At 54.6% G+C, this 12,899-nt stretch overlaps 1 protein-coding gene across 2 annotated transcripts in view; it reads left to right on the top strand.

Annotated features, from left to right (window-relative positions):
* Nucleotides 1-12,475, top strand: part of NPLOC4 (NPL4 homolog, ubiquitin recognition factor) — a 61,766-nt gene extending 49,291 nt beyond the window's left edge. Inside the window, exons 13-18 of one of the 2 annotated variants that reach the window (XM_027624979.2) lie at nt 2,029-2,058; nt 2,142-2,213; nt 5,210-5,305; nt 6,785-6,901; nt 8,343-8,445; nt 10,128-12,475. In XM_027624979.2, coding sequence (XP_027480780.1) covers nt 2,029-2,058; nt 2,142-2,213; nt 5,210-5,305; nt 6,785-6,901; nt 8,343-8,445; nt 10,128-10,285 — 576 coding nt within the window. In that variant the 3' untranslated portion in view covers nt 10,286-12,475. The remainder of the gene's footprint in view (nt 1-2,028; nt 2,059-2,141; nt 2,214-5,209; nt 5,306-6,784; nt 6,902-8,342; nt 8,446-10,127) is intronic. The other variant, XM_027624980.2, reaches the window with a different exon arrangement.
* Nucleotides 12,476-12,899: the final 424 nt, after the last annotated feature.

The raw sequence follows: 12,899 nt of genomic DNA, 5'->3' as shown, positions 1-12,899 counted from the left end.
TGGCGCCCCCAGTCAGTGGAGCTTGCCCTTGTCCTGGCACAAGCACGGACCGGTCCCAGGACTTCTCCGCGATAGCACGGCAGACGTGGCCGCGGCAGGTGCCGGGGCACTGGGGGCCTCAGCCCCGGTCTCTCCCAGAGGCATGCTCCCTGTGGAAATGAAACCGCTGACGCTTTGTTGGCTGCCGACCTGGGAATTAAGAGGCCCTCCTCCCCCAGCCGACATCTGCTGACGCCCATAAAAAGTAATTGCTTTTGAGATGCTGTATAGGACCGGGGCCTGACTGGCAAGAACGTCGACGTGGAGGCACAGGGGAGAGATGGAAGTTACCTGTTTCCCCCCCGGGGAACAGAGGGGGATGTAACACCTTTATTTTCGTGGGGAGCAGAGAGATACAGTTGGGTAGTTAAATATGAAAGAGAATAGCACGACACAGAAAAGAGAGAGAGGGGCATTTAACAAGAAAAGTCCCTAGAGGGGAAGATGAAAGCGAACAGGTGCTGGAAGAATGTTTCTGCATATTAGAGCTTAATTAGATTTGAAGATGAATTCCAGATGGGCTAATTATGTATGAGTTGTTGCAGGTTATTTCTTGTAGGGGCAAACGTGTATTTTTGGAAGTGGTGGTTTAGTTTGATTGGGTTTGATTCCTGCCTCCTACCGTATCTCCTCCGAGAAACTGCTGCTTCTGGGGCCCCAGGACCCACCCAGTCAGCTCGTGTCTCGGGCTGCCCCTGCCAAAGCTGGTGGAGCCACAGAAAGCTGGGCCACCCCAACCGCTGCAGGAAGCAGCGCATGGAGGACAAGTGACTTATCCAGATGGACTGGAGTGTAATTCCAACTTCAAAGGAAGGCAGACCGACGAAGCGGTGTGTTGTTTCCAGGAATGTGTCCTTTGATGGGGTGCTAATGCTTCCTGCGTAGCTAGCTGGTTAGGCAGATTTGGACCATTTTCTGGGAGAGCAAAGGGGCAAGTTCTGGTTGGCAGCTCTCTTAAGTTGTGAATTGAGGAAAGGTCGGGAAGGCATGGGTAAACTGAGATGTATTACAGACCAGGAATTTTAGTTTCTAAACAAAAGGATCTGGGCCAAGTAGGACCTCTGGACTTGCTGTTAGGATGATCGATTTGCTTCAACGTAGGAACAGCCCGTGAAGGTTGTCTCGAAAGTTGGTGTGCGCCTCTGACGTCCGTGGAAAGGTGGGATGTGCCAGGGTGGCCTGGCGTCATCCTGCAGGCCACGGGATCTGCTTGGCATCCATTCGGGTCTGAGGGCTTTAATAAATGTAAACTTTTATGGAACGCCCCATAATTGGAAGTTATGGATGTATAATTTATATATGACTCAGTGAATGATTTATATGATGTTAAGTGATGATTTAGATAGAAAATATGACCCCCTCTCACAGAATCTTTAATGAAAAGTGTTGGTTCTTATGAATTTATTTCTAGAGCTCTGTTTGAACTCAGCATGTTTGACATAAATCAGATATAATTGTCATTTTATGATTAATGAACATATGCTGGCCGTTTTTCCCCATAATTAAACTTTATGTTCTGTGCATCTGACAGAGCAAAACAAGTTTAGACTTTGACAGATTGTTGGTGGGGGTTTTCCATGTTTGCGTATTTGTGTGTGTGTGTACTCATTTGCGTGTGTATTTGTTTTATGAACGAACACATATTAAATCGGGTTTCAGAGATGTGAGTAGGATTGTTAGGAGCTAGCGTTCAGATCCAAGGTTGAGGAGTGCCTGTGAAGGATGGAGAGGCACGGGTGTAGTTGGGGGGGCGGGGGGGCAGGCGGGAGGGAGCCCTGGGCCCGTGTGTTGCTCACACAGGGCAGTGTTAGTACCAGGCCTCATGTGTGTGCTGGGCAGGGGGCTGTGATGCACGCTCCCAGCGGAGACTCCCCATTAGCCAGAAGCACGGCTGCTTTCCATGTTACAGCCGTCATACCGAGCTCTGGGCAATGACGGAAGGTGGATGCGTAGCAGAAACATTCATAGTTTCCTCTCTGCCTTTCATAGACTTCAACAAGACTCATAATCGTTGACAAGGTAAGACAAATATGTGAAAGACTAACCACATCACTGGTCAGCACACCTTCACTCACGCCGCTCACTTCTGTTTCCTGTTTCAGGACATAGACAAGTTTGGCAATGAGATCACCCAGCTGGCCCGGCCCCTGCCCGTGGAGTATCTGATCATAGATGTAAGTGTGCAGCGTCCACCACACCCTGGGTGGCCAGGTGGGGGCCAGGTGAGGGTGGCAGCAGTGGCTTGGACAGTTGCCCTTCTGCTTGGCCCAGGACAGGCACCCAGGAAGTAGATGAATCATTGAGCTCCTGTCATCCCTGAAAAGCGGGCGATTTTAAGGGCTTTCTCTTCTAGTTTCAGTTTTTTTATTTCCTTAAGTACAACTTAGGGTTTCCCTTCTCCCAAACTAAAGTGTAGCAAAGGACCACCGACCTGGCCAGGCAGCCTCTGGAGGTCAGTGAGCCCAGCATGGCGCCGTGTGCGGCATGTGTAGGTGCGACCCTGGTCACAGCTCGGCTGTCGGAGCCGGGCTCGTGGTGGGCCCCTCCACCTGAGACAGTCCCAGGGGCAGCCAGCGTGACTGTCCTCGAGTGAGGTGGTATGTGCTTTCCTGGGGGGATCTACAGGAGCCCAGAAGGCAGCTGGCTGCGACCACACGGTCCTGGTCTCGGCTGCTTTCTGGAGGTGTGCTGGGCTCATGGAGGTGTGGCCCTAGGCCACAGGGCAGCAGAGGGCTCCAGCATGAATGCCCAACACATTTGCAGCAATCAGCTCTGTCCCAGGGGGACAGGCGGCTGCTCATTTCCTAACTGCTGCCTGCCAGGTTCTCTTCGGGCTACATTTGGACTCAGGAAGGGCATGTGATTCAGGCCGTAAAATATCATTGCATTTGGAGCAGCGGGTCCCCAAGAGCCAAGCCCATCGGTGCTCCATTCCAGTTGACAGCTCCCGAGAACGTATTTATTACCTAGGCCGTAAAGGCATCTGTTTTTTAGACTACCTAGGGTGTAATTAAGATGAAAACAGATTGATGGAACATACACTTAGGAGGAGTCGGCATGATTTAAAGCCAGCTTTCTGAGGTCTTCTCTCCCCGTGGCCTCCCCACCCCTTTCTTTTTACAAAAGAGCCGAGTTCTTGCTTAGTGTGCTGTGTCAGTAGAGTTTGGCTGTGAAAGAACATTCTGCCTTGTGATAGCCAAGCTCTCTGTTGTTGTGGAACGAGGTTGGAGCAGTCCCTTGAGAGCAGGTGTCCAGACTGGTGTGCTCAGCCCCTCATCAAGCCTCATGAGCAGTCTGCTGTTTCAGGCAAGAGAAGGCATGGGCCACATTCCCTGGGCTGCTGTGGAGGTGTCCGGGCATCGGCTAGATGACCTGAGACAGGCTGGCTTGGGGGTGGCTTAAACACAGGACAAGGTGCTGGACGCCCTACACCCCTCTGTGGGTGTCTGGGATATTCACAGACTGCCTAGTGAACTTTGGTTCTGTCATGCTCTAAGGGGAGGTTACAAGTCTAACAAAGACGTCTCTTCATCCCACATCTATTGCCTGGTAGGTGTTCTGTGTTGCTGGTCCACCATGTCTGTCTTCCCAAAGCCAAAGTGCCGTGCCGTCCACGGGCCTTTGTCTCTTCCGCCGTCTCTCTGACGGCAGCCGGAGACTGATAAGGGCTTGTGTGTCTGAGCCTTGGTGGACATAGGCACTCGGGGTCATCTTTGACTCTAGAGGAACACACTGAGGCTTAGGATCCGTAGCTGACAGAGGCCACGCAGCCAGTACGTGGCACTGTGGCCAGAGCCCACAAGGCTGCGTGGTCTCGTCAATAAAAGACCAGCGGGAGGGGCACCTGGCTTCTAGCTCAGTCGCTGGAGCGTGTGACTCTTGATCTCAGGGTTGTGAGTCAAGCCCCACGTTGGGTGTAGAGATGACTTAAAAATAGCATCTTTTTTTTTCTTTTTAAAGATTTTATTTATTTATTTGACAGAGACAGGGACAGCGAGAGAGGGAACACAAGCAGGGGGAGTGGGAGACGGAGAAGCAGGCTTCCCGCTGAGTAGAGCGCCCGATGTGGGGCTCGATCCAGGACCCTGAGATCATGACCTGAGCTGAAGGCAGACACTTAATGACTGAGCCACCCAGGTTCTCCAAAAATAGCATCTTTAAAAGAGCAGTGGGGCTCAGGTCTCAGATGCTGCTGCTGCCGGCTCAGCCGCCCTCCAGTGTGCCGGCACAATCACAGTGAGTCCTGGGCCAGCCTGAAACAGCCCGCTGCCTTCGCTGATGCAGAAAACAGACCAGAACAACATTTTCATTCTTTAGAAATAGTCCCAAAGGAACCAGAATAGCTACCCTAAATCTGGACGAGGTGTAATCTGCTGCCGCTAGTGTCATATTGTAGAGGAAAGGCTGTGTCAACTGAAAGGTGGTTGATAGCTCACACTTGGGTGCTTTTGTGGGGAGGAGCACCTGCCAGGGGGAATGAAAAATGGTGTTTGTATTGATTCGTGCACATTTACCACTGTCCCTGTAGTTTGTATTGATTATGTGTTAGATTTAAAATGCCCTCTGTTGTTACTAAAGCTTGTCTGAGCCAAAGGAAGGGCTTAGGCTCCCCTTTGGACACAAGTTCTTGACTCCAGCCCGTCTGATGAGGAGAGCACAACTTCCGTGTCCTGCACCTCAGAAGCATGGGTTCTCTTGCTGCCTGGATGTGCCCCAGCTCCACGCCGTGGGGCCGTATGTCCCAAGGGGCCTCAGCAAGCTCTCTGGAGGTCACTGTGTCTCTCAGAGCATCATAGCTGACCCTGAGAATTCTCCTGGCCTCATCCACTGTGTCCCCAGAGCTCACTCTCCGGCTCCTCCACGGGCAAGGGCCTCTGTGTGGGCAGCTCAGCAGACGGAAGCCCAGAGGCCGGCACACACAAACTGCCTGCAAATGGCACGATCCTAAAACTTGTGAACAGTGATCCTTCATTTTGCTTCCCAGATCAGAGTGTCAGGGTTTTCATTTCGGGGTGTCTTTAACGGGGGACCGTGGCGTCCAGTGGGAAACAGGACTCTTTGGCTGGAACTTGGGGGAGGGTGCTGTGCTCAGGGCTGCTTGGGGCACCTGGGGCCGCCCTCACCCCTGTTTGCAGCACAATTTATCAAGGGTTTTGTTTTTGTTCATTAGATCACAACCACTTTCCCCAAGGATCCAGTTTATACTTTTTCTATTTCGCAAAATCCATTTCCTATTGAAAACCGGGATGTATTGGGTGAGACACAGGTAAGCTCTTTGTCTTTAGAAACATAATTTAAAGTAACTACTGCTTGTTTATCTAGTGTCAGTGTTGTCTCTCCAGAAAGTACCAAGCTTTCAAATTCCCCTGATTGATTCTTGTGATGAAGCCCAGCTAGGACTTCTGAGACACTCTTGATCAACGAGACATCCTCTGTGGGGCCGGGGCTGACATAACCACAAAGGCAAATCCCCGTAAGGCCACAGGCTTGTGGATCTGCCAGAAGAGCCATTCTCAGTTGACTTCTTTTCTTCCCCAAACATATTTGTCACCTGTGTCCTCTCCCAACAACTTTTTTTATTATTTGTTTGTTAACAAGCATCATCTCCTGTGGAGATGTCACTTCACTGTTTGCTCTGGCTTCCAGCCCTGCCATCCTGTTGCGTTTCTCACGCACGGTCCGGGCCGTGTGGGCCTCGTGTGGCCTGGCCGCCTGGGCTTTCCAACACGTGGTACGGGTCCTACATAGCACGTCCTGTGCAGTGGGCCCTGCTCTCCGCTGCACACTTGCCTCGTGCTGCCACACGGACGGTCTGGGACACACATTTGTTCTTAGGTCCTAATTGCTAACAGGCGTTGCAGAAAAGAATACAAGGAGATTTTCTTGGGAAGTGTGGTGCTTTATTTGCAAAACCTTTCTGATGCTTTGCTCTCCTCATGGCCCATCTGTGCGGGGACTCGGGGTGCTTGGAGAGGTGCAGAGCCACATCCTGGTGGCACTCTTGAACCTCCTGTGTTTAGTTTTTTGTTTTTTTTTTTTAAATTCATTTATTTGAGAGAGAGAGCATGAGAGAGAGAAAGCACAAGAAAGGGAGGGTCAGAGAGAGAAGCAGACTCTCCACTGAGCGGGGAGCCCGATGTGGGTCTTGATCCTGGGACTCCAGGATCATGACCTGAGCTGAAGGCAGGATGCTTAACCGACTGAGCCACCCAGGCACCCCCTCTTGTGTTTAGTTTTGCTGACGGTGGGAGTGTTGCATCATCCTCCCAACACACACACACACACACACACACACACTCTCACACTCACACACTCCTCGCTGTCCAGCTGTCCGAGGTCAACAGTCCAGCTAGACAGCAAGTGCAGACAGGTCTTCTAGCCCCAAAGTGAGCCCTTCCCACAACCCGCTCTCCACCTGGAGGGGTGGGGGGCATTTTCTGTCTTTTTGAATGTGTCTTCCAGCTGGATCGGCTTTATACACATGCTCTCTTACACACGTCAATGCGCCACATGTACTGAGAGCATCCTCCTGGGAGGATAGAGCCATAGCTTACTTATGTGGTAGCCGCGTGTCCCTCTGGCCTGGGTCCCCATCAGTGATTATAGATCAAGACGGGGAGAGGTGTGTGTCCGCACTCCGCATTCAGCCGTGCCTCAGGAGGGGACAGATGGCTCTCTGGGCTGGGCACTGGGGCTGTCCTGGGACGCTCCTGCTCACTTGCTTCCTCCTGCCTCGCCACTGTAGGACTTCCACAGTTTGGCCACCTATCTATCCCAGAATACCTCATCCGTGTTCCTGGATACCATCTCGGATTTCCACCTCCTGCTGTTTCTGGTCACCAATGAGGTCATGCCTCTGCAGGTACAGGCCTGAGTGTGCGTGCCCGCTGAGCACCTGGCTTTGGGGGTCCCCAGGTGGGGTTTGGCTATAAAGTCAGAGCATGGCTGGGAAGGTGGGTTGAAGTACCTCTTACGTTCTGTAGGCAGTGGCTTTTCACAGGAGGCTTACTGGTAGAAAGATGGAGTTTTCACATTAGTATTTGCACTGAAACAGCTTCCTTATGTGTCTGCCCCCCACAACGGAGGACGGTTTCAGTTGTTATAATTCTGTATTGAGCTCTCTGTCCTCTAGCATGGAGCATTAGAGAGCCAGCAATTTACAGAATTCCTGTCCTAACAGTGTCAAAATCACGGCCTCTGCTGCTTATTGCTCTCTCCCCTCTTCCTGAATCAACTGTGGTTTTATGGCCTTGGCCCAGAAGGTTGGCTTGCGTCCAGGCCCTGAGTGCACAGCTGCGTGGTTGGCATTTTTAAGACGCACTGTTGGGAAGAAGAGGGCAGGTGTCTCGGGCGGTGGCTGCTCTCTGAGCAATGTGGAGCTGTGGGGCCAGCCAGGGGGCCCTTACTTTGTGCCCTTTTTTCCTGCCTGAGACCCAAGGAGAGACCAGAGAGAGGGGAACGAATTCTCTCTGAGCCTCTGACTTGACACGTTCCCTGAAGGTGACAGAATAGAGAGGCCCTTCTGTCCCCACTGCTCTCCTGCGTCAGGCGGCCTGTGGCTGTTCTTGTATCCTGCTGGGTTTAGCTGGTATCTATGTTTCGTCCCCAAACTACCCACTTCTGACATTGGACATCAGGCACCCTGAGACTTCCCTTTGGCTTTGCCTGCCTTGGTAAGCCTAGAGGGTAGGCCCTTCGGCTCCAGGTGCAGCTGCTGCCTGTCCAGTTGGACAGGCAGCAAAAGCCTGGGCTCTTCACACCAGGGCCTCCTCACCAGTAGACGTGTACTGTTTGGCAGTCACCTGTTAGAAAACCTGTTCTGGGGAGCCCCTGAAAGCCCCCGAAGCCTTATTAGTTCCCCATTATATAAACTCTTTTAATTCTCTGCACTTTGACCCTGGAGGCCTAGGACCCAGAGACATGGTTGAGAAGATAGAGAGCCTGCAGGGAGAGCGTGAGGGTGGAGGGTGGACCCCATGACCATGGGCACCTGTCCGTGCGTCCAGGCCTCAGGGTAAGGGGCGCGAGCGTTAGTATCTTGGTGGTTGAGCACACTGGTCTGCTCATGACAGAGAGCAGTGTAGTAGGACTATGTGGGAAGAACTTAAATTTAGCTCTGAAATTTAGCACTTGATTTTATAGACTTAAGTGTGTGGCATTTTGTGTTTCATAGTGACAGCCTATGAGATGTTTTTTAATCGCCCCTGAGGTGTGTCTTGATGTTGGGGAAGAAGGAACTTATTAACAACAGTGTGTCCACCATCACGAAGCAAGTGGCAGCCTTCATTTTTGGGTTCTTGCAGGACAGCATCAGTTTGTTGCTGGAAGCCGTGAGGACCAGAAATGAGGAGCTCGCCCAGACGTGGAAGAAGTCTGAGCAGTGGGCCACCATCGAGCAGCTGTGCAGTAAGTGCCCTCCCCTTCCTCAGTCCCAAGCATCACGCCCTCCCACTCTCATTGCCAGAGCCCAGGGAACTGCACACATACTCTGCAAAGCTTCTTAGGTCCTAGCAGCCTGACCCCAGATGCATTCTGATGGGTGTTGTGGGCAGTCGGACAACCCTAACCCTAACCCTAACCCGCTGCATCGTGCCCGCTCTCGAGGCCACGCAGACCTTTGGTGCACAGCTCTGTGCGGGCATGGACAGAGAGGGTACGCTAATCATCCAGCCTCTTAGGAGCAACTTGAAAGTCATTGTTTTGGATAAACAGAAACCTTACATTCACCACAGTGCTGAAAGGTCAGAAATCTTTGGTCTCCTCAGGCTTTTCTTTTTCCCTTCTTTCTACTGGTCTCAGAGCTTTCTCAAAGGATGAAGAGGAAAAACCTTACAGGATAGATTGTCCAGGAGCCTGAGTGACTTCGCTGCCCCAGGGGGAGCCTTTGTCTTCAGTCCGGGAAGCTCTGGGCGCAGGCGCCCCATCAGCCGGGGGCTCCGGGGGGTGGCAGGCTGCTGGAGCGGTCCCTTTCCCTGTGGCTTTGAGAAATACTGGAATGCCCTCTTCAGACAACTTTGAAAATACATATCAAAAATGTTTATCCCGTTTTCTCTACGTAGTAGGTTAGATACTAGAGCCAAAAGTAGCCAAGAAAAACCTCAGTAGAACCTAAGCTGCGAGGGAGCCTAGTGGACACCTGTTCTCTCTTGACCCCAGTACCTGGGGGTCCGTGGTCCGAGGTGCCTCAGTGTTGGTTGTGCTTTGGGTCACGCTTTCCTTTCTACGGTTCTGACCGACACACCGGTCGTGGGGCTGGCGAGATGCGCCATGTGCTCTTGCCCTCGTGTTCTCGAGCGCCATTCAGTCATTCTAAGGCAGAGGACAAGTTGTTGTCACCAGATTCCCTAAAGTGAAGGCCCACAGCCTCATGACCTCGGGTGGACAGTGGTGTGGCGCCTGGGCGGTGGGGGGGGGGGGGGGGCACTGTGCTCTACCCCCGAAACGAAGAGAGCATCCTGTGTGGAGTATACCTGGATTGAAAAGAACCTGGGTGACTTAGAGGTCTGCCGAGAGAAGGGCACTGGGGAGCAGGGACGTGGACTCTGCACCCAGTGAGAGCCTGTCACACCTCTGTCCCAGGGCCTCCAGCAGCGCTGGAAGCTTCGCACACACTGCTGACATGTGTAGGCCGCCGGGCAGGCAGCCTTGGGGAGACGTTCACTCACACTCGGACCCAGGCGGCCCGCTCCTGGGGTTTTCCCCGAGACACGAAACACGGGTCCACACAGAGCTGTGTGCAAGAGTATGCGCTGCAGCTCTGCTGATTATAGCCCAGGACAGTCAGCAACCCACACGGGTAGCCAGAGGTGGTGCTCTGGCTGAGAAGCCTCACTCGGCCCAGCAAGCCAGGAGGGTGGTGGTGGGGTTAAGTTGGCCACGGTTGACGGCCTGCCGTTCTGCGGACAGCAGCCCTGTGCAGCTGGGTTCTGTGAGGTCCTAGAGCCCCGTCTGTCCGTGCCTGAGGCTGTTTGTTCCAGAGTCGCCTTGTACTCGCCCGGCCTGGCCGTGCAGCAAGATAGAACTCTCGGGGAGGGGGTTGGGGCAGAGACCTCAAACGGCTACAGACAGCTTCTCTTCCCGCCCTGCAGGCACCGTCGGAGTGCAGCTTCCAGGCCTCCACGAGTACGGAGCTGTCGGGGGCTCCACGCACACTGCCACGGCCGCCATGTGGGCCTGTCAGCACTGCACCTTCATGAACCAGCCGGGCACCGGCCACTGCGAGATGTGTAGCCTCCCTAGGACCTAGGGCTCCCGGCCCCTGCTGGCAGGACTGGGCCCACCCCAGCCCTCTCTGAAGCCGGGATCATTGTAACCATTGCCCCATGGCGGGCAGCCCTGAAGGGCGGGGCAGGGTGGCTGCCCTCGGGTCTCTGACCCACAAAGCTTCTCAGCACCAGGCATCCCTGGAGGGAGAGCTGGGCTGGTGCTCTGCGGGCTGACACTAGCCTTCTAGTGGAGCGGCACGATGGCCCCCCTGGACAGCCCCATACCAGTCTCCAAGGTGGTGGAAGGACCTGGGCACCTCGGAACCATCACCTGGGGCTGGGAGGGGTGGGGAGGGCTTACTGCTGCCATCCAGCCTTCTCTTCCCTTCCTTTTGGATGCTTTTTGTTCTTGCCCCTCCCGTGGTTCCCGTTGGGAGTGTTTGGTGACCTCTGTGCACTGTTGCTCTGGGCTGACCCTGCCTGTGAGGGCCCTTTCTTCCCCTGCCAGCGGCCGTTGTCTGGTGGAAACATGAGTAGGCCCAGGGTTGCTGGTCTCCCTTCTGCCTGACCTGCAGGTTAATTTGCTGCCCGCCTTCCTCCTCGCGCTCACCTGACATCCAGGTGGGGTTTTTAAAGTCTGCGTTGGTTGTAATAACAGTTATCAGTAATTTCTGCCCAGAAGACTTTTATTTATTTCTTTTTAAGATAAAAACTACATAAAAGGGGAGCGAGAGACTAGTTCCCACTTCTTCCCTCCCGTAGTGAGTCCCTGGGCGTGGGGGCAGGGTGGACACAGGGTGGGTGAGGGTGGACGGGGACCCACAGTCAGTTCTTCTTGGAAGTAAACCTCAGTGCCTGAGACTTCCCTGCCACAGCTGCAGACTTGGTGGTCCACGCATCGGCCCCTCCAGATGGGCCAGGCCTGCCTGGGGTGAGCTGGGTTGCCCACGACCCAAAGCTCTGGCCCCTTTTACCCTGTGTACCATTCTTCCCGTTGCCCCGGCCAGCCCCAGGCCTCCTGCATGGTGGACAGAGCCATTGCAACAGGCCCTAGTGAGAGAGTAGGGGTTTGGTCTGTTGTGAGGGTGACTGGACTGCTGTGGGGGTCCCAGGACAGAGGTCCTGGTCAGGCCTTGCACATGTGCTCTGGGGTCCCCAGGGAGTTTTGGGCAGCACCCTGATGCCTCTTTGCCTTAATGAGGGCCATGTCTCTGAGCTGCATGGCACCCACGGGAGAGGCTGACTCAGACATGGACTGTGCTGGGGACTTCATGTCCCTGCCCTGGGGGTGGGGGGAGGCCTGTGTGACCCTACCTTACCCATGGCACTGTGGACAGAGAACTCTGTTCTCTGCGTGTTGGCTTCTCATGGCAGGGCTGTGCCTGGCACCTGCAGGTCCACCTGGTGTCTTGTCTGCTCTGGGGGCCAGGGGCCGATGAGGTTGGGTCTGGCTTCAGCAGAGCCATCGGTTGTTGGGGGAGGGGGGTGGGCAGGAGAGGCGTGGAGCGCAGACTCCCACCAGGGTGTGGCGGCTGTCCCAGCTCCAGCTCGGCTCCCAGCTGCCTGCTGAGGGGCTCTCCACGACTGGCCCTGTGTCGTGTGGTCCCTGCGATCCAGTGTGAGGCTGCAGAGGGGCCCAGTGGCGCTGGGCCCTGAGCTCCCCCTCTGTGTCCTCCAGGCCCCCCCAACTCCCCATTCTCCTTGTGTCGCCTTCACCCACCAAGCTGGCTCCCGTCTCTCTTCAGCCAACATTCTCCTCACTCTGAAGTTCTGGCAGACGCAGAATTCATTTCCTTTCATCTTTTAGCTGAAGGAAAAGCGTTTTTGATTTTTCTGCTTCTGGTTTTGAGTCACTCTGTTCAGTAAACGCACTTTATTTTATTGTCCAAATAAATAGACTCCGAGCTCAGCGTGAGGGTGTGGGGGCACCCTGCCAGAGGCCTTGGCCATGGGCAGCTCAACCACCTCCTCCTGCCCAAGGGAGGGAGGGGTCCCCCAGCCCCACCTGCATCCTGCTCGCCCTCGTGCGGACACACCCTCTGGCCACTGGGCGGGGGTGACTGCTCAGCTGTCCAGGTGTACACAGCTGGCTGCCTCGGTCTCCCGACAGTCGGCTCCTGGTGCTGCCGCTCCAGCTCCGCTGGGGGCTGCAGGGGTGCGTCAGCTGGGTTTGCATTAGCGTTACCTGGACTCCGATCCCGCCGTGAAGCCAATAAAACTCCTGAAGCGACTACTGAGCTCCCAACTGTCATTCCTGGGCCCCGAGGTCTTCCCTGTGCCGAGTGTGTGTGTGCAGGCCACCTCCCAAGTCGGCTTTGTGTTGTATGACTTCACTTTTCTCCACATGTCACTGTCCTCGCTGAGGGACCCCAGCATGTCATCGGGGTGGGAGGAGAGCGTGGCCTCCCTCGGGTGCTTTCCTGCCTGTCAGCCATGTGGCTGCTTCTGGGCCTGGTAGGGGTTGGGAGGAGGCAGGTGCTTGCAGCCGGCAGCAGGTGAGGGATGCAGTCTGGAAGCCCCCAGACTGTACAGGTGTCGGGGTGTGAGGCCTGGAGGGGACATGGTGCCTGTCCTGAATTACTCTTGGTGTTCAGGTACCACCCTGTCCTTTGGCCTCGGGATGCATTCCTCCCTGGATGAATACATAGACAGCAG

This window comes from Zalophus californianus, chromosome 16 (assembly GCF_009762305.2).
Source record: "Zalophus californianus isolate mZalCal1 chromosome 16, mZalCal1.pri.v2, whole genome shotgun sequence".
Taxonomy (NCBI): Eukaryota; Metazoa; Chordata; class Mammalia; order Carnivora; family Otariidae; genus Zalophus; species Zalophus californianus.
The sequence above is the reverse complement of the archived record's forward strand: the minus strand, read 5'-3'. Positions and strand labels throughout refer to the sequence as shown.